The following is a 19,529-nucleotide window of genomic DNA, read 5'->3' as shown; positions in this document are numbered from 1 at the left end:
AATGCACTGTTTAGAAACATGTCAGATGACAATATGACTGTTGTGAAGACACGTGGGATATGAAACTTACCTTACTTATTTAGCATAAATTAATGTTTTGATGTGAAGATGGAAATCAGCTCGTTAGCCAAACCACTTTGATGAACATATCTTTAAATAAGCTTAATAACATACAACATAGTGCATAAAATCACTGGATAAGTCGGCAACTATTTTTTACCTATTAAATTTGTCTTGTGCAAACAATCCTACACACTTGTTTTTTTCTCCTCCACCCATTCCTCCCATTATCCTACCTCTGCCTGCTGCATGCATGCTAACATCAGGAGGTCTACTAGGCACAATAACACACTGCCACCTAAGATGCCACTTTTGTTCAACGGTGTCCACAAACACAGAAACAGGTAAGTCCCCAGTTAAGGGTTCAGTATGCTTCAGACGAACAAAGTGTTTGGACATGGACGTTTCTCCCCGTTCTGTATGAATACTTCAACATTTTCTTTAAACAGTCTCCTCAGTGCTTCTCAACATAGAAACTCTGGGCTCTCCTGGATAACGTAACAGTCATGTTATGTTTTGTTTGTCAGTTTCACTTGGCAGACAGCTATAAATAGGCAAGAGCCTCTGCAGCTGTTACTGCCGGGAAGAATCCAGTCAGAGTGACAAATCATCGCCCGCAGCAAATTCAAAAACGCTTCTTCATTGTATTTGTGAACAGACATGGTTAATTCATTTAAACTGCAATTTATCATAATATTTTGCCTCTGTGCTTTGTTGCCAATACATAGTATGTAACACAGTTTTAAGTTTGGTGATCAAGTGTTTCTGTGATGAAAAGCACTTCTACCCATTGACTGTATAAAAGTGCTTTAAACCTTTACACTGTCTCATTGCCAGCAGGGGGCGATTCCCCTGGGTTTCAAGAAGTTAAATTGTATGTAAGCTTATGAGAAAATGACCCTATCCATCACCAAACAGTTTCCTAATGATCTTATAGTCTCAATCGCTAGTTTAAAGTCACCTTTAATTCAGAATGATGTTCATTTAGTAAATTGTGGTCCTATTTTGAGTGAAATAGGTGCCGGGGCAGGGTATGCTTTCGAGCGTGGCTACCTTGTAATTGACAAGTTACTAGCACAGTGTGTCCTCTGGTCCAATTAGGCTATCTACGCCAGCTCCACCCTCTCATCCAAATATGGTCACGTCTGGCTCCAAAAAAACAAGATGGCAACGGACATAATGCCAAAACTCAAACTGAAGGTGTCAAAGCAGTAGTCCACAATGAGTGACATCACTGAAGTTTTACGTACACAGGCTTCTTCATACTGTTTTCTCTAATGCAGTCGTTCGTCTTTTAACAATTCATTCAATTGGGAGAGTTTCATGCCCATCCGAGCCATGAGAGTGCTGAGTGACCCAAAACTGTCAATGGAGAAAATAACGCAACTTTTACTTCTGGAACCAGGGGAGCCCAAAATAGCCCCTCCTAAAAACTCTGCCGTCAGCCTCCTCTTGACTGAATCACACTGCCTCCCCAATCTCTCCAAGAACTCATGTCTTTTACATGCCTAGTCTTGACGAAAAAATCAAGCAATAGGGGATGGCAGTGCATGTTTCTGACTGTTTCCCCTCAAAGGAGGACAAAAGGTATCTCAGATAAAGTGACAAAAGTAGTTCAAACGTTCAAACGCTACCTTACGACTTGAACAAAACTTGTTCGACGCAGCCCGTTTCCCATGTTAGACAATGCGACAAGCCCTTCGTCTGAAGCATACTGAGACCATCCGACAGTCCGTGGTGCCAGTGTGAATTTTCTCAACCAGTGGAGAGGCACATAATCACTTGCAGTAAATCTTCATAATCTTCTATGTAAGAGTTAGGATACCTGCCAAACTGTGCATATTTATAGTAGAGGACACACAAGCTTGCAATATTTTTAATCCTATGGACTTCCTTTCATGTGAGTATTTTCTACAGCAGCAGTAGCTTCACAGATTATTTTTTTTTCCAATCTGAGCTTTCTTTTCCTTTGCAACTGCATGCTGTTTTTGAAACTTTCATCTTGTGACTAGTTCCACGCTGCCTGCATGCCGAAAGATAAGCTCTGTCGTGGGATCGCACATGGTCATGGCAAGGCGCTGCTCCATCACACACAGCGTTGTAAAGTTCACAGATGAGGTGACAGTTAGGTAAGACACACACATGCGTGAATATTATTAATGGTAAACCATGTGAGTCTGAAGTCGTGACAGGTTGGGAGAGTAGTGCAGACGGCGTTTCATCCTGTGCCATGACAGTCGAAGAACATTTTCACCATACCCCATCTTCATGACAAGCATGACAAGACAGATACTCCATCTTTACGCAGCCAACCAGTCATGGTTTTAGTTCTCAGACTAGCATTATGACTTTAGGAATCTAACTGGACTTTCTTTTAAAGCATTTTTTCTGTTTGTCCATTGTTTTTCTCTTTGTGTTTGTTTCTGTCCTCTCCTCCTGTCTCCTCCTCCATTGGATGGCATGTTGTGCTGTGGTGCCTCTAGTGATCTGCAGCCCTCTCTGGACAGGGTTAGGAGCGCTAGCGCCAATTGTCTGACTCCAGACAATCATGCCCCCTCACCAGAGACTGAAAGGTACCAGCCTCTGTCTCCACCACCCCTCCTGTAGTGCTCTAGTAGTATATTGTCTTACCTTCCCTGGTCTTTGCAGTACTTTTCCCTGTGAATGGTCCCACACTAGCTGAAGATTAAGCTTCCCACCTCCTCACTCTACCCAGACTCCATCGCTGCACACCAATCTACTCTTCCAATCTGCTTTTCCACCCAGTAGCTTACATCAAAGTATGAGCTCATGGGCATCCTGACGACCAAATCGGTGCACCTTTTTTTTTTTACACCTTGCCTCAATTACTGTATATAAAGATGAATCGCTTCACCAACCAGCCTACCCGAACACTGCTTAGCCTCACACAGTCTAGTCTTGAGTGTAATTACCACTTCAACCACTCATGCCTCTCATTTGTTAGCTTCAACCCTTACCAATACCAGCAAAACCTCTTCCAGTAAGTTCTGGTGCCAGAGCTGCTTACTCGGTCAACCATCAGCCACAATTTAATCAAAATATCTTGAAGAATAAGTAGTAGCAGTACTCACATGCTATACAAATGTTTAAAGAGTTGTGGGTAAATGTATTCATTCACCTTGTCCGTACTAGGCTGTAAAGTGATACCTCTGTAATGTGACTACGCTGTAAAAGATGAAGAATCTTCATCCTGGAGATCACACGTTGGTTTATTGTTGCCGTTTCTTTGCAGCAACAAATCTACATGCGACTGCAAGGACTGTATTGACTGTTTCTGGCTCAAAAGGAAAACACAAAAAAGGGAATTTTGTACTGAAAGACTGTAATTTTGGATGAATCCCAGACATCTCCCTCAGGAGTTGGTGCACACCGAAACAGAGCTAAAAACAGAGGGAGTATAGGACATTAATTTGATGGTGGTGGACCGCAACTCCAGATTTCTAATGTTGCTCCATGTCTGATGATTTTCTTTGTCGATGTTTAGAGCTTGTTTCGCTGCCCCCAAGTGGCCAGAACATACACATAGGCAGCTTTTCAATTTCTGCATACCTAATAATGGAATCACAAGACTTTCTGATTTTGTCATGGCTTGCTGATCATATGGGTGATATATTTTGTATGTGTACACATAGAAAATCTTTGTCCCATTCCCTGCCCCGGAGACGTCCGGCAAGTCCCAGGATTCTTATCCAACATGCTTCCCCTGAAGATGACAGGTACCCCTTTGTGGACTCCAACCGCTTCCTCTTAGAGCTTGACGTATGCTTCAAAATCTAAGGCCATAATGACCTAAACCCAACGACCCAAAGTTTTTTTATGAAAGGCATTTTTTCAAGGCAAATCAGCACTTAATAAGTCGCCAATTCCCACAATCTTTTTCTTTTTTCTTTTTCAGTAATGTAACACATTCTCTCAAACCTGACTGAAATCCGCTGGGTTCAGCTGGGTCTTATTGGGTGCAGGCAGATGTCAAGCTCTACCTCATATCTTTAGTGAACATTGATCTCTTTGCTGAGTTCTGATATTTCTTTGACTAGCTGGTAGTAAATTTGCAACCTGAACTTTTCCAACTCTTTCTATTCCGATCAAGGTGTAGTGAGTTAATTTATCTTGTATCATATAAAAAAGTATAATTTAATTTATTTGGTGTTTGGTTTTCAAATTTTCCAAAATTCCTTTAAAGAAACAGTTGATTATTTTGGGAAATTACCTTATTCACTTACTATCTGAGCGTTGGATGAGAAGGTCCATACTACTCCCATGTTTGACTGTTAAATATAAAGTTACAACCAGGAGACAGTTAGCTTAGCTTAGCCTAAAGTCTTCGAGTGCAACAGCTAGCCTAGCTCTGTCAAATATGGCTTTGTTAGATTAACAAACCAGACATAACATGTTAATAAGTGAGCTTTAAAGGTGTTGGTAGGTGTATTGTGTTACCTGCAACACAGCCCGGCTAGCTGTTCCCTCAATTACAATTCTTTATGCTCAGCTGTGCTAATGTCTCGTGGCTTTAGCTCCATATTTAACAGATAGAAATGAGAGCGGCAGCAATCTTCTCTCGACGCTGTTGACAAAATAAACGTATAAATGTATTTCCCAAAGTTACAAACTATTACTTTAACTTTAGCTTATGAATGAAAGTGTTCTTTTCTTGAAACCGATAATAGTTGCGGTTGCAGCTGCAGGGTTTCACTTTACCTCAACAAATACAAGATAAAATGACAAGCTACTCCTGTAACTTCTCTGCTGTTTAGCTTCCTATTGTGAACCCTAAACTTCTGGTTTGTGGTCAATGAGCTCGACACAGTGAGAGTGAACACGATAAACAATTTAGAACTTGTCAGAATAAAAAGTCAGAAGGTCCGATGGGCTCAGACAAGTTCTACTTTGTTTCATACGCTGTCACTCACATTGTGTAAAGGGTTGCCAGTATGGTTTTTTAGCTTGTTGGTGGTGTTTTTCTAGTTTGCAATTTGTTGCCAAGAGTTGTAGCGATAGTTTTCGTTCCTGGTTGTGGTTGTTGTTGCCGTAATTTTGTCCTGTTGCTTTTCTATCCTTCCTTCATGGTCTTTTAGTGGCTCCTCTGAACTTCTGGTAGTTTGTAGTGGTTATGGTGTGAAATCTTGCTTTGTTGAGTTTGCTTCCTGCGGTCTTTCTGAGTGTACTTTCTGTTCTGGGATTTGCATCTGCAGCTTCTGTGTGCCTCACCTTCTCCTCTTATGAAGTGTGTCTTCGCTCAGCAATGACTTAGAATTCATGATGTACATAATTCATATCAGATGCGTGACTGTGTGTGTGTGTGTGTGTGTGTGTGTGTGTGTGTGTGTGTGTGTGTGTGTGTGTGTGTGTGTGTGTTTGGCGGTACATGTATCATCTTGTCATCTTCATGTCCATGAATGGAGAATATGGATGCTACTTCCTACTCAAGAGACTTTAATTCACCTCAGTACAAAGAAGAGGTACACACACTTACCTGTACACACACACACACACACATAGGCACAGTTACAGATGAAACATGAGTGTGTGACACCCTTTATTCATATCACCATCATACCATCCATCACTGCATGCCTCCTATTTCCTGTTTTCCAGATCATAAACTTATAAGGCCAGTGACAGCCTCGTGACAGAGTCAGAATCTAAATGATATATCCTCCATCGTGCTCTCTTCCATCCTCTCATCCATCCATCCATCTTTTTTTTTTCTTTTATGTATTGTTCCCTTTGCTCATCCACCATTCTCCAGGCAGCCTCGGACCCTGGAAACACCCGAATGTCACACTTTTGGCAGGAAGCTCTCTGACAGTAGCAGGTAAGGCATGTACTGTACGCTCAGCACATGTCAAACAGTAATGTACGAGGTCATTGACAGGATGATTGGACGGGATTAACGTTATAGGGGGAGGTGAGGAATTACATTGTCACAGTGCTCCTCTGTGAGTTAGACTATTGTCCTAAACACATTTTTACCATGGTGAAATTAGTGTATATGGATGTAATAAATATAGACAATCAGCAGGACAGTGCCAAAAGTGGGAGAGTTTAAGGGGAGGTGCAGAGGAAGAAACCTGAAAGATAGTACGTGAGGAAGCTGTTTCAAACGACTCTGAAACTCAGAGCTCACACATGTTCCCTATGATATGTACATGTATATACTTCATACAGAAGTTGGCGGTGAAGTACTGTGGAAACACTATACCATGGTTCAACCAGACTGACAATTGAAAGGGCAGAAGGACGACTGACAAATCAAAGTTTAAACCTATTCAAGTAGACGGCAGAGGGCTCGGAGATGAATGGGCTCTAAATCTACGACCCAGTTTCACTGTTGTGGTTCAGTAATAATCTAATAATTCAATAATCACTTACGCCCTTCTGGACTTTATTTTAGTTGCATACGAATGTAAATTTTAGGAGACCCGGGTGTATGTGTAGATATCGGTCCTTTAATAACCTTAAAGTAGCTCGAGCCATTTTCACAGCCCTCAGACAGCGTGCAGTTTACTGCATGGTTATGATTGTTAACCATGCATTGGACAAATTACGGTTAATGCCACCTGCTAGCAAGATGTTTAGGCAATGTTTCATCTCACATGATTTGTATGACCTTTTATTTATTTGTGTTCTGTTGCTTTTTTCCCTCCTCCATCTCCCCTCCCATCTCTGTTCCTGCATGCTGCTGCTCACACACTGTATTGCCGGGCTTTGGGTTTGTATGGCACTTGTGTGACTGTGCGCATTTGTGTGTGTGTGTGTGTGTGTGTGTGTGTGTGTGTGCGTATACCAGTATCAAGCCCACCTCAATCTTAAGGGGCTCCAGAGGAAAGAAGGCACCGCTGCGGCCCTTTGGTGAGGGGATTCCCCTTAAATGAGTGTCCCCCTCCCTTCTTACCCACTGACACACAGGCAGCTTCCCTTTGGTTCACTGTAGATACTGTGGTGGGGAGGAACAGGACAGAGCTGCTCTCTCACACCTTCATATTATTACCTGTTTGTGTATGTGTGTGTTCCTGTGACCTGTCTTTGCCACATCACAACCTCAGACGCTGCTGCTATTCTGTGTTTGTGTGTTTATGGTATTTGTGTTGTGTGGGCATGTGTGGACACTTGAGGTCATCGTTTATCAGAACAAGCTGAAGTGGACGTGAAAGTGTTGTATTAAGTCTCATGTTTTTTTATATTTTGATCTGCTTCAGGCAACATCTTTTATGGGGTAATTGTTTAAAACACAAGGAAAAGGGACCATCGATTGTAACAATAATGAGTCGATGGCCTGTAAAAAGGGCAATTTTGAATGGAAGCTTTATACGTACAGTACAACTGGTGAAACGTTTCATACTCAACAGTTTAATCAAAATTCAAAGAACTGAGCTGTTTGATGAATAAGCCCTGTTTTGGGCTCTTTTGTGAGAATGGATTACAATGAATGAATGCGTGCAGATCTGGTGGGATTTGTGCTTGAAGGCTTTCACCTTCTCTCTGTGTTCTTTCACCGTCTGAATCTTTATTTGCTGCTCCTCCTGCGACAGGATCCCCCACTATCGACCCCTGAACAAGCTTCACTCCGCTTCACTTTGTGAATATGTTGTTGCCACTGATTGTTTCACTGAAATAATGTTGCTGTTTCATTTCCACAACTGATGCTTCTCCTATTGCCATATTCAGTCAGTCACTTTTTTATGCTATTTTATACTTGATGTTACACATCTTAAGAAAAGGAATTTTGGAAGGACGGCAGGTGAATAGCTGTTTTTCTTTGTGTTCCTTCAGGTGAATTTCAACCACTTTTAATGTCAAAATAATACTGTGTGAGAAGGATTAACTCAAGAAACTCTGACCAGCGAGTGACCGGTGCAGCTGTGAACATCCTGGATCACTAACATATTGACTTTCATTTCATTTTCCCTCTTTTTTTTTTGTTTTATCCCCATTCTTTTCCTGTTCATTTTTCCTCTCCCTCCTCTCTCCACCTCTCCCTCCCACCGGCTCTTTTCTCGTCTGTCTTCTTCACTCTCATGTTATTTTTGTGTTAGGGGCCACCTCCAAGGTGGTTCGTCTCTTTCCTCCTCAGTGACGTCCTCCTCAGCCCGCAGAGTAAGGCAGCTCCCACAGCTTCCCCCCAAGAGCAGCACCGTAGAACAAGGTATGTATGTTGGTGTGTGAAACTGACTCATTTATACGTCTAGGTGAGAGATAATTCATACAAGTATCCATGCTGAGTTGCTCCATGGGCTGCACTGGAATGATGCGATGCCCATTTGGTTATTATTGTTATCCCAAACCCATGTATATGCACATGATGAATCATATAGAGCCAAAAAAATATCGTTTTGGATCAAGACATCCTTGCTGGGATTCAAAAACACCAGCTGAAAGTCTCAGCTAATAGCCAGAAAGCTAAAGTTATGCCAGAAAGATTCAAAGTCAGTGACATTGTGTACGGTTGAGAAACAGTAAATATGATGTTACGTTTAACAACCAGATCAGTTAGCCAGTCTTGTTACTGACCCCAAATCAATGTCAAGATTTTTCACGAGCAAATGATGTACCACATGTACGGTCGACTGCAGCCTGAAGTAGCGAGGTGAAGAGGGTGGAGATGATGGCTTGTGCTCAGAGGGACAATATAGTCAACTTCCTGCAGCTTGTGTGTTACAGGCGCCACCCTGTGGTGTTCAGAGGATGATGCACTGAAAGACCACCCTACAGTTTAGATACAGACTATAGCGGAGTCATTTAGAACAGTAAAAAAGACATTTTCAGCACTACTTAGCTGGTCCACAGGTGTACGTTTATCTGGAATTAATTGAGTCAAGTTTTCACTCGAAACCAAGACATAACTGTTGCTGATGGGCTGCTTTAGTTTAGACGTTTACTGAAATATTACACACTGGCAGACCTGTATGACCAAGATCAGTGAGTGCAGATGCAGTGCTATTACTGCAGATAGAATTTCAAAGTGACTTGTTTTTATCTACAGGGGTCAACATTATTCATGTAATAATGGTGCTGGATGATTTTTTAAGTGTGAGAATGGTTGGTTACTCAAACACGCTGAACGTTGTTGCTGGGACTATTTTATGTTTTTCTTCTACTTCTGTTTTCCACCTGAATTTGTCTTTTCTGTCCAGCGTGACATAAAGTTTTCTCACCTCCAAAGACCTTTTTTTCCTGCAAATAGACTCAGTTTTATAGTGCAGTGTCTGATTAAGTGGGAGTTTATTGAGTTGTTTTATTTCATGTGTGTGTGTGTAGCCCTGGTAGCAGAGGAGTGTGTTCGTCAGCTCCAGATGAGGGTTCATTCCAACCGGGTGTCAGCCGCCTCCACCTCCAGCCAACAGGACCTGGACCGATCCCTCAAGAACAAACGGGAGGTGGGCCATGGATACTTTTTTTTTTTTTTTGGCTTCATTTAGCCTGACAGTTCACTTTAAAACAAACTCATCAGGAGAATGGAGGGGGACAATAAGGGCTCCAGCCAGAGAGCATGAGCCATAATGTAGCTGAAGTGCATCGCAATGAATTGCATTCACTGTCTAAGAAAGTAATAAATTATGTTACCGTAATGGTGAGGAACACTCAATAAAATGAATTGGTTCCAACTGGGCGGTCACTCAAGAATGCACCTAACTCTTCTAATACAGAAGTGTTTAATCCATACTGTCTGGTTTTCCGATCCTAACTTACAGAAAACTGACAGTTTAATGGCGACAGCCTGACTTTCACACGTGTCTACATGCCAGTAGTTCAACTTTGTGGTATGCATCGTGTCAGTGCTGTCTTGGTGATGCATTACACTGTCCCTCATCTGACTGAATGTGAATGATGTAGATCTGACTGTGTAGATCATCAGCACAAGCTGACATAAGCTGACAAAGGTGGCACTAATAATAAAGTATACGGACAAAAACGTGCAGAATCAGGCATCAAGAAAAGGCCGAATGAATGATGTAAAGTGATCGAGGCTCGATCCCCTCTGAGATTTACAGTAGCTTTCATATTGTTACAAAATCTGAATTGTTAGTGTTTGCATTACAGAAAGGCTTTGTCTAATATAAGACTTAATACATAGTTCAACTTTAAACTAATGCTCAGATTGTTTGCAGGGAAAGCACAGATATATATGATAACATTAATGGTGGCTAATTTCCATAAAATAAGTATTTCACCACTGGAAAGATGGCCCTTGTTTAAAACTGGCCTGCAGTAGAAAGACATAAATATTTTTTAAATCGGTGCTACATGATCAGGGAAAAGGGGCCGTTATTGCCGCACTGGACCAATAAACACTCCCGCTGATGGGTGACTACAAGTCGGGGGGTGCTCGGCTTTCACTCGTCGTTGTTTTGAATCAGGGAACAGTAAAGCAGCCAGCTGGTAACACAAAATATGGTATTACAGCTAACCAGTAACTAGCATATGTTTCTGAAAACATTTTAGGAGAGAAATAGAAAATGAGCCACGCCAGTGAGTCAGCATGCACACCCTCAGGACCCTGGAGCTGTTATCACGTGGAAAAGTTAGACACTTATCGTTCCATTAGGTGGAGTTTGGTGACCTCATGTGAACCTACTGTACATCAAACTGAGCAGTGCACTAAGTAGAAAAAACACCTGTGTGTAATTACAATACATTAAAAACCAACAGGACAAGAGATGTTTCTCTCTCTTGTTGTAATTCTCTGTGGATTCTTCACAATGAGCCACCCCTCTCAACATTACACATAGACAGCAGGCAATTTGAAGGGGATGATGGGGGATCATCGCCTTGGTAACCTGCCATCCCCCCCTCTCCATCTCTCAGTAGCAGAGTGCAGGGGCAAAAATAGTTGTTCAGTTGAATATGTTATGAATATGTCCAGTCTGCCTAAATCAGGGATCGTATCGCTGACTGCACTTTGGTTTTTGATCCTTCGTCACCTGATAGCTTGTTTATGCATTCATTGATTCTCAGGGCATGGTTTTTCAGTATCTGGTAACTAACATCCAAGAGCAACATCTGTATGTTTCCTGCAGCTCTACAAGGACCAGAGGAGGAACAGTGAAAACGTTTCCCACAGGTCCTCAGACAGTGATGTCAGCGACGTGTCAGCCATCTCTCGAACCAGCAGTGCCTCTCGCATCAGTAGCACCAGCTACATGTCCATCCAATCAGAGAGACCCCAGAAGGGACGCTTCAGGTACCCACACATACTCACTCACACACTAACTTTGTGCAGTATTTCTCATGTTTACTTTTCACTAAAAGGTATTATTAAGTCATATGAAACAAGCTCAGCTTTGTGGTTGTCATCGCAAAATGTGATGATCAGCAGGGCAATGCGTGCAACGGGCCGCCACATGATGAAGAGCACCAGCGTGAGCGGTGAGATCTACGGCATGGAGCACGCTGACGGCAGCCAATCAGACACAGCGCTCGGGAGCCTTGGAAGCGGGATCAAGAAGCGGCGCTCGAGCCTCAGCCAACGCGTTGTCGCCATCCTGCCATCCAGACGCAGCCGGAGTACCTCGCAACTCAGCCAGACGGGTCAGAAAAACAGTACGAGAAATCGTCACACAGATGTATGCAGACAGATAGCAGATAGCAGGCCCACTTATTCTATCTAGCCGACACTCCTTGTCCCTCACGAAGGCCTTTAACGTTGCCGTGTGTGTCATTTCTTCAAAGAAGCACCTCCACAATATTTTGAAGGCATTAGTATAATTACTGTAAATAAATAATACCATCGCCAAGAAGATTGGCAGCCTCGAATGGCATCTAATCTGTTTTATATTGTGTGGTAAATCATTCAGAATCTTTGGCAGATGATGGACAAACTTAAAAGGCTGATATTAAATATTTATTAGTAATGCTGAAGCAGCTACTTTCATTTGTTTTTCTTAAAGCCGCTATCTGTGGAATGATTTGTGAATATAGCATCTTTCAAACTATTCTGATGGCAAAATCTCTTAAGTCTTCATGTAGACCACATTTCGCCGAGCAGTGGATTATGACTTCAGAGAAATACCTTCACATTATTCAGTATCGTCTCTCTTTCAACCTACAAATGATCGAAATGATTACACAACTCTGTGTAATGTGACATGTTGATGATGTGACCACATCCTGTTGAAAAGAGGGCAAGAAGACATCTTACTACTAGAGATCAATGCTGAAATTCGGGTTGGTGCTCACTGGGTGGTCACAGTTCTTCAGTGGCCCTACTCAGCAATAAAAAAACAAAAAATCATAAACTAAGACGAAACATTCTGCGATCAATCAGCTGATCCACTCCCTCAACACATATGTAATTTGCAGCCATGCGTTTGTGAGACTCGATTTCCCCTCCTCTCCCCCAAGGAGAGGAAGAGGGAGTTGTTTGTCTGGATGTTTCTTAGGATACACATATTGTGTTTATATTATAATATATTTGTTTGTAATGAGAACTCCAGAGGGTACCTTTTAAGTTTATAGGCATTTCTCTAAAAGCTAAATGTGGACCGAGGCTCAGGCCCTGATTACAGTTGCAGCCACAGTTTCATTTCCAAAGACAACAGAACCAAAGCTTCCCTGAATCTTGCAGAGACGGTACAGTTGCATGCTGTTAAAATGTAAAACCAATGTTTGTCATGGGAGCATTTATTTATGGATTTTATGTGTCTTCATCTGTACAAAAACAAACAGCACACACACACACACACACACACACACACACACACACACACACACACACACACTGGTGTCAAAAGTTCATGCAGATAGACAACCTTTAGGTTACTAACACTGTAAGACATTTATATAATGTTACCAGTGTATCCAGTGTTTCTGTTGTTTCTGATATTGTTGTTGTTTATTGGCTTTGTTGTTGTTATGTGTGTTATTTCAGAGGCGGCGGGTAAGGCGGCGGACAGACAGAAAGGTAAAGCAGTAGTTAGACAGTCAGACAGACAGACAGACAGACAGACGGACAGTTTTAAAAAACAGCCACCTGACAGTGTAAGACAGGGAGGATAGATGTGCACTGCTGGTGCATGATAAACCAGCATGGTATTATATAATATAGCAGGAAATATCTTATCTTTAGAGGCTTGATACAGTATGTAGCAGCTGTAGAGTATAACCTCTCCGATGTTTTTTAATTGCAGTTAAGGATGTTTAAGAATAATAACCAATAAAGCATCACAATAAACACAGAGTTAAGTTTTGTGAGAGACAGATATAACAGGCCAAACTCAGACACAGAGAGAGACTGACAGCAAGGGAGAGCTGTAGAGCAGCTCTGTTAGACAGACTACAGTTCCATCCACCTCCAGCCTTTCCTATGCTCTGTCTCCGGCACGCTTCCTTACTCCACCCTCTCCTGTCACCATCGTGTTAAAAGGCTGGTTCAGTTCCACAAGAAGCCCGGCTGAGTCAAAATTATTGTTCTCATCGTACTGTACATGCCAAATCTGCCATTTAATTTTCTGACATTTTTATGCCACTACCTGAAACACAGGTATTATTTTTGGGTGGATACCAGCAGGCTTTTAAAAGAGAGCTGAACCCCTCCTTTAAGTCTGAATGTATGATTTCTTCAACCCTCCCTTTACCTGCACATCCTTGCCAAACATTCAAGATTGGGGTGGACTGACTAAGCCATGTTATCTTCCTGCAGTGACCTCATCACCTAAAAAGACAATAGATCATTTATATTTTCCAAAGATTATGTGTGAAACATTTTTCTATCATCCTGAAGATTGCCATGTATATATCCTGTACAGAAGCTATGGTTTAGGATGTTGGTGAGGTCACTGTGGAATAGTAATTTGCATGGGATGGCCTACAAATTGATAAACCTCAGCCTATAGTTATCAGGCTTGTCAGAGTTACTACCTTGAATTGAACTGATGCAAAAGGTACGACAGGAAAAATAATCTAGAGCCTGCCTAGTATAACATGCAGGTCCAGTTTGAGTTTTGGGTAGGTATGACATGAGATGCCTGATAACTGATAACAGCCTTGGTTAAAATAGCGCCTGCAAAGTCCAGTTGTTGAAGACCTCTGTTTCTGTCTCTGCGCCCGAAGCTTCTGCAGGTAAGAAGGTGGGGAAGGCCGGGAGCAGCAGCATCCAGAGGAGCGTGGAGACGGGCATGGCCGTGGAGTACCCACGGGGAGGGTCAGCCATGAACCGACAGGCCAGCAGAGAGTCGACCGACGGGAGCATGAACAGCTACAGCTCTGAGGGGAAGTACGTACACGCTAACGCACAGATGTGAACGCGCAGTGCATGTTGTGTGGACTGTATATGCAGAGTAGGTCAAAGTGAAATTACAATTAGGGTGAAAGTAATGTTTGTTTTCCCAAAAGTATAATTGTACCTTTAATGACATCTTACAGTATGTGTTCTGAGCGATGATGTAGGAATTGTTGATTAATTTGTGTGTGTGTGTGTGTGTGTGTGTGTCAGTCTGTTCTTCGGTATGCGGTTGGGTGCCGACAGTCAGTTCAGTGACTTCCTGGATGGTTTAGGCCCCGGTCAGCTGGTTGGCAGGCAAACACTGGCAACACCTGCCATGGGTGAGTGATGGCTCCATCGAATCCACTGCACATCAGATATCCCCAAATACTTTTAATTATACAATACATTTAATAAAACAAACTGTTAGTATGATTCCTATGTTCCTCGTCACATCTAAAAATAGAAGTATACCAGTGTATTTCACCTTTTGGGGAAAAATGAGGAATGTGAAAGTTAGTATCTGATAATTTTGCATCAATGTGTCTAAATGTGGTTTGTATGTGCGTTTGCATTTGTCTCCTTTACATACAGGCGATGTTCAGATCGGTCTGATGGATAAGAAAGGCCAGCTGGAGGTTGAGGTGATCAGGGCACGAGGCCTTACCCCCAAACCAGGCTCCAAATCCCTCCCAGGTAACACACATGCACACTTTAACCTTGAATAGAGCACTCATGCCTGATGCCTGTGTGTCAATCTCAAACACACGCGCAACCCAACAAACCTATTCCCTCCTGCTTCTTCTTCTTCGTCCTCATCCCACCATTCTCTCTGTCTCTCTTTTTGCTCCCTCCTAACCCCATCCCTCCATCACCAGCTCCCTATGTCAAGGTGTACCTGCTGGATAATGGAACTTGTAAAGCCAAAAAGAAAACCAAGATTGCACGAAAGACCCTGGAACCACTCTACCAGCAGCACCTGCTCTTTGATGAGAGTCCCCAGGGCAAGGTGCTTCAGGTAATACCTGTGTACCTTAGTCTCAAACACTGAGCGACCAACCAGTGCTCACTTTATTATGAGAGTGACCATAAACAATTTACATAAAACCTTCTTTTGATTAATATCATGTAGGGCTGAACGACTATATTGACAGATACTGCAATTTGAGTCACGATTTTTGTGGGAATGGTAATGTGTAAATTCCCACATAACAGTGTAATTATCTATATGCCAGACGTTTAGACTTGAAGAAGCTTAATTGCTGTGAGAATTAAATTAGATTTGAGACTTCACTCCCACAAGACTTGAGAGTGAGAGTCATGAGACATGCGAGTTGAAAACAAAAACAATTCTAGTCTCAAGTTTTGACCAAACAATGCTCCTCGTTTCTGAAGCCTACCCCATTGCTGCGGTTGCTCACCCTCAGCTCTGGCAAAACCAGTTATTTTAGGGAGATGTAAAACATACCGGTACAAGTGCCACAGACTCCACGTCTATAGAACTTGTACTGCAAAACACGGAGAGGTTTACCTGGTTTGGCAAGGCCTTGAATGTAGTCGACATTCATTTATATGTAAAAGTCCCGTACTGCAGGTGTCATTATTAGCCCAATAGCTGTGTGAAAAGACTTGTTTGGATTTGCACTGGACAGACTCAATTTTTATGACTTAAATCTTGATTTGACACACTTTTTGAATTATTTGACACTTGACTGGGGTTCGTCCCAAAAGACTTGAGATCTGACTTGCCACTGTCTCGAATTACAGGATGATTGACCAGGACTTGTCTGTCCTTTGACGTTTGATACCTGACTTCTCTCAAATGAATTGAAACACGTCTTGAAGTACTTGATATTCTTCTTGATCTTATTACGAGGGACTTGAGACTTCACTTGCACTTGTCTCAAAACACTTACAAACAGCTCTGTATTATTGTCTTTGAGATGTCAATTTGCCTCCACTAAAAGCATTAACCAAGAATTAAATTTTGCTTTGAAGCCTTGAGTCAGATCGTTATAAAGCCGCGGAGCCATCGTGGCTTCCTTTAGCAATATTATGTACCTTTCTATAATAATGTGTATTCTCTTACCCAGTTTAACTCATCTCTCCTCTTCTCTCCACTAGGTGATAGTATGGGGCGACTATGGACGATTGGACCACAAATGTTTCATGGGTGTAGCACAGATCCTATTGGAGGACCTGGACCTCTCGAGCACGGTGATTGGCTGGTACAAACTGTTTCCGCCATCCTCATTGGTGGACCCTACATTAGCTCCGCTCACGCGGCTTGCGTCTCAGACGTCATTGGAAAGCTCAGGACCGCCACCGGGCGTTCGGTCCTAGTGACCGATTGGCGACAGCAAAGCCCCCAATATCCCTTAAACGACAAAATAATGGACCACAGCTACTGGACCAGAACTGAGCAGGGGTGAGAACACGCCCCGAGGACAACAACGACAAGCCCTCAGTCAACCAGTGAAAAGCCAGACGGAGCGACAGGGAATAAGAGAGAGAAAGAGAGAGAGGGAGAGACAGAACTAGCCAATCAAAGCTTAGCTGGAGTCTGACAATCACGTCTCACACCTTCCTCTTCCTCCTCCGTATGCCTTTTTGTTTTCTAAGCTTTGCTTTCTTTGTTTTCTCCTCTGAGCTGCAGCAGTGGAGGTCTCTGTCCAACATTCTTCACCCTCTCTCTTCTCATCTTCTTTCTTTCTTTTTCTACTTACTTTCTCATGCAGCCCCTATCAGAGCACCCGATCAAAGTGGAGTCCTCCACCTAGTAGCCCTCCAGCCAATCAGAGTAGAGCTTACCGCTAGGCCACAAGGACGGAGTGGTGTAAAGCGATGTGTCGGAGTTAGTGAGTAGCAAACTGAGGCAGCTACGTGCAGCTGTCCCGTCACATAGAGGTTGGCTGTTGTCTCTGCCGGTGTTACCATGGTAATAGTATCGTCATAAATGAGCATGAGGGGCAGCGGTCTGGCACGGTCTGGTAACCTCTTTAGGTGAAGGGAACCTGCACATGCACGTGCACATTCTTAGCCTTGTTGCGATGTATGAAAGCAAGCACAAGAGAGGCTCGACTCCTTCAGTCAGACGGAGGCAAATGAAAGCTTTGCTCTCCGTCCAAACAAGGAGGAAAGAAAAATAGAGGCCAAATTGACTATTTGCTTTTTTTTTTTCTTTTTTTTTTCATTTGGACTCATTTTTTCTGTCTTTGTTTTGCCCAGAGTTCAGAATGGTACCATAAGGTGCAGACTCCCTCTGTGTACGTGTATGTTCGGTTTTCGAGCGTTTGGTGCGCCGACGATAAAGGTCAGGTCACATTCGCCCGAAACACCCGTAGCCCAGCCCTCACCCCCACCCCCCGGTCTCCTCCCCTTCCCCCCACCCCTCAAACTCCCCCTGTAGGAGGGAGCAGCATGACTCGGGGACGCCCCGGCCCCAAGCTGCATGCACGTTTCTTTTGTTCCGTTTGTTTCGTTTTTTGTTTTGTTCTCTACTTTTTTGTAAAATAGAAGACGAGACAAATTAACGAACAATTCTCAAAAAAACAAAAACAGAAAAAAAGACTAGACTATGTGTGTTAGTTCCACATACTTTTAGGCCAGCTTGTATGTTGCATGTTCTTGTACAGTTTGCTCGTACTGAATATGAATACAAACCGAGAAAAGCCAAGCCATCCCCGCCCCCTAACAGGAGCGGACCAATAGGGGGGGATCAACTCCACCCAGGCCACGCCTACCACTCTGGGTCTAAATATACATATTAGGAAGTCTCCGGAAAAAAAAAGTCTCTTCGTTTCAGTTTATTTTGAACCCTTTGAACAACAGTGCTGTTCTGTAGTACTGAGCATACTCAAGCCCCTGACGTATCTGAGGGTGTAGGTGTCTAAACTGTAGTTTAACACAGTCGGGGCTAGAGACAGAGATAGAGAATGTGTGTATAACAGCTAAATGTATATGAAGTATCATTATGAGTTTGACAGAAATTATAAAGATATAGATATATGAATATAAAAAGAGTGTATCTGACTGCACACCCGTCACCAACACACACACATGCACACCTTGTACATACAAACCAGGATGAGCAGCTTGAACTTAAGTTATGAACAAACAAAACATCGCTGACACACAAACATTCCTGGTCTTGTTGAAGGGAATTTGCGTCCTGTGGATGTGCTCGAGCCGCTGAGCGGCACTGAGCCACAAGGGGGCGCTAATAGGCCTTTATTTTTGTCCCAGTTGCAGAAAAACAAGCAGAACCAATTGGAACAAAGTTTACTTTCTTCTCCTTAAATCCCCTCTCCCCTGTTTATTACTATTGGTTTGGACTGGACTTCTAAAGCCAATGAGAAATCTGATTTTGCAGACATATTTTGCGGATGTTTCTGTTGAAACCCTTGGCGGTGTGGCCGACTGCCCTTTCCTTTGTCAGTATTACTCCAGGAATACTGATTGTTTACAGCCCATGGCTCCCCACTCCCAAACCACGATTTTAGACGAAAGACTAAGTATTCACTGCAACAGTTCTTGTTTGTATAACAGATGTGGCTCTACTGATGTGTATGTTTTATATTCAAGAGTTCATTTTTATTATTTACAAATAAAAGACTGTGTGGAAGAAGATCCTGGCTTTTGGAACCGAGTGGTCTCAAATTATTTTGAGGAGCCTCATTTCGCATGGTGAATGTCACAGTGGTGACTAATATTTCACTGCTGCACACACACACACACACACACACACACACACACACACACACACACACACACACACACACACACACACACACAGGTTTGTAAAAAAAAAAATCAAACCTGTTAAAACATTCTGACAGCTCTGTCTATATGTCTTGGGTCCATAGGCTCAGCCTGCTAGGGGGCCCTGGGGGGCAAAGATTTGTTATTGGGCCCCTGCTGGCCCCTGATGTATACAACAGCTTTGTTATTTTCCCAGACACCAACTTGTCCCCAAAGCTGAAATTTTGCGGCACTTTATGACCACAAACCAAATATTTCAGGGTTTTGGATTGATGGTCTGACAAAACGTGACAGTTGAATGTGAACTTTGACTTTGAGGAATTGTAATGGACATTGTTAAACTATTTTCTAACATTATTATGTATATTCTTACAATTTTATGGGTAACATGGTTTTAGATATGACACTAGACACTAGATTGCAGAAGGTACAGTAACCATGTCCGTTTGCCCACTTTTTTGTTTGTTTAACATCATTTAGCCAATTA

The 19,529-nt window shown here is 42.7% G+C and overlaps 1 protein-coding gene across 5 annotated transcripts in view; it reads left to right on the top strand.

Annotated features, from left to right (window-relative positions):
• Window positions 1-18,910, top strand: part of rims1a (regulating synaptic membrane exocytosis 1a) — a 90,566-nt gene extending 71,656 nt beyond the window's left edge. For 4 of the 5 annotated variants that reach the window (XM_084376353.1, XM_084376351.1, XM_084376350.1 and 1 more), the window contains 16 exons: window positions 327-404; window positions 2,073-2,189; window positions 2,544-2,633; window positions 3,714-3,797; window positions 5,484-5,540; window positions 5,831-5,896; window positions 8,118-8,227; window positions 9,340-9,458; window positions 11,100-11,263; window positions 11,396-11,622; window positions 12,950-12,982; window positions 14,131-14,293; window positions 14,513-14,622; window positions 14,876-14,977; window positions 15,160-15,299; window positions 16,406-18,910. In XM_084376353.1, the coding sequence (XP_084232479.1) occupies window positions 327-404; window positions 2,073-2,189; window positions 2,544-2,633; window positions 3,714-3,797; window positions 5,484-5,540; window positions 5,831-5,896; window positions 8,118-8,227; window positions 9,340-9,458; window positions 11,100-11,263; window positions 11,396-11,622; window positions 12,950-12,982; window positions 14,131-14,293; window positions 14,513-14,622; window positions 14,876-14,977; window positions 15,160-15,299; window positions 16,406-16,624 (1,879 nt within the window). In that variant the 3' untranslated portion in view covers window positions 16,625-18,910. The remainder of the gene's footprint in view (window positions 1-326; window positions 405-2,072; window positions 2,190-2,543; window positions 2,634-3,713; window positions 3,798-5,483; window positions 5,541-5,830; window positions 5,897-8,117; window positions 8,228-9,339; window positions 9,459-11,099; window positions 11,264-11,395; window positions 11,623-12,949; window positions 12,983-14,130; window positions 14,294-14,512; window positions 14,623-14,875; window positions 14,978-15,159; window positions 15,300-16,405) is intronic. The other variant, XM_084376352.1, reaches the window with a different exon arrangement.
• Window positions 18,911-19,529: the final 619 nt, after the last annotated feature.

Source organism: Pagrus pagrus (assembly GCF_965226575.1).
Source record: "Pagrus pagrus genome assembly, chromosome: 15".
Lineage (NCBI taxonomy): Eukaryota > Metazoa > Chordata > Actinopteri > Spariformes > Sparidae > Pagrus > Pagrus pagrus.
The sequence above is the reverse complement of the archived record's forward strand: the minus strand, read 5'-3'. Positions and strand labels throughout refer to the sequence as shown.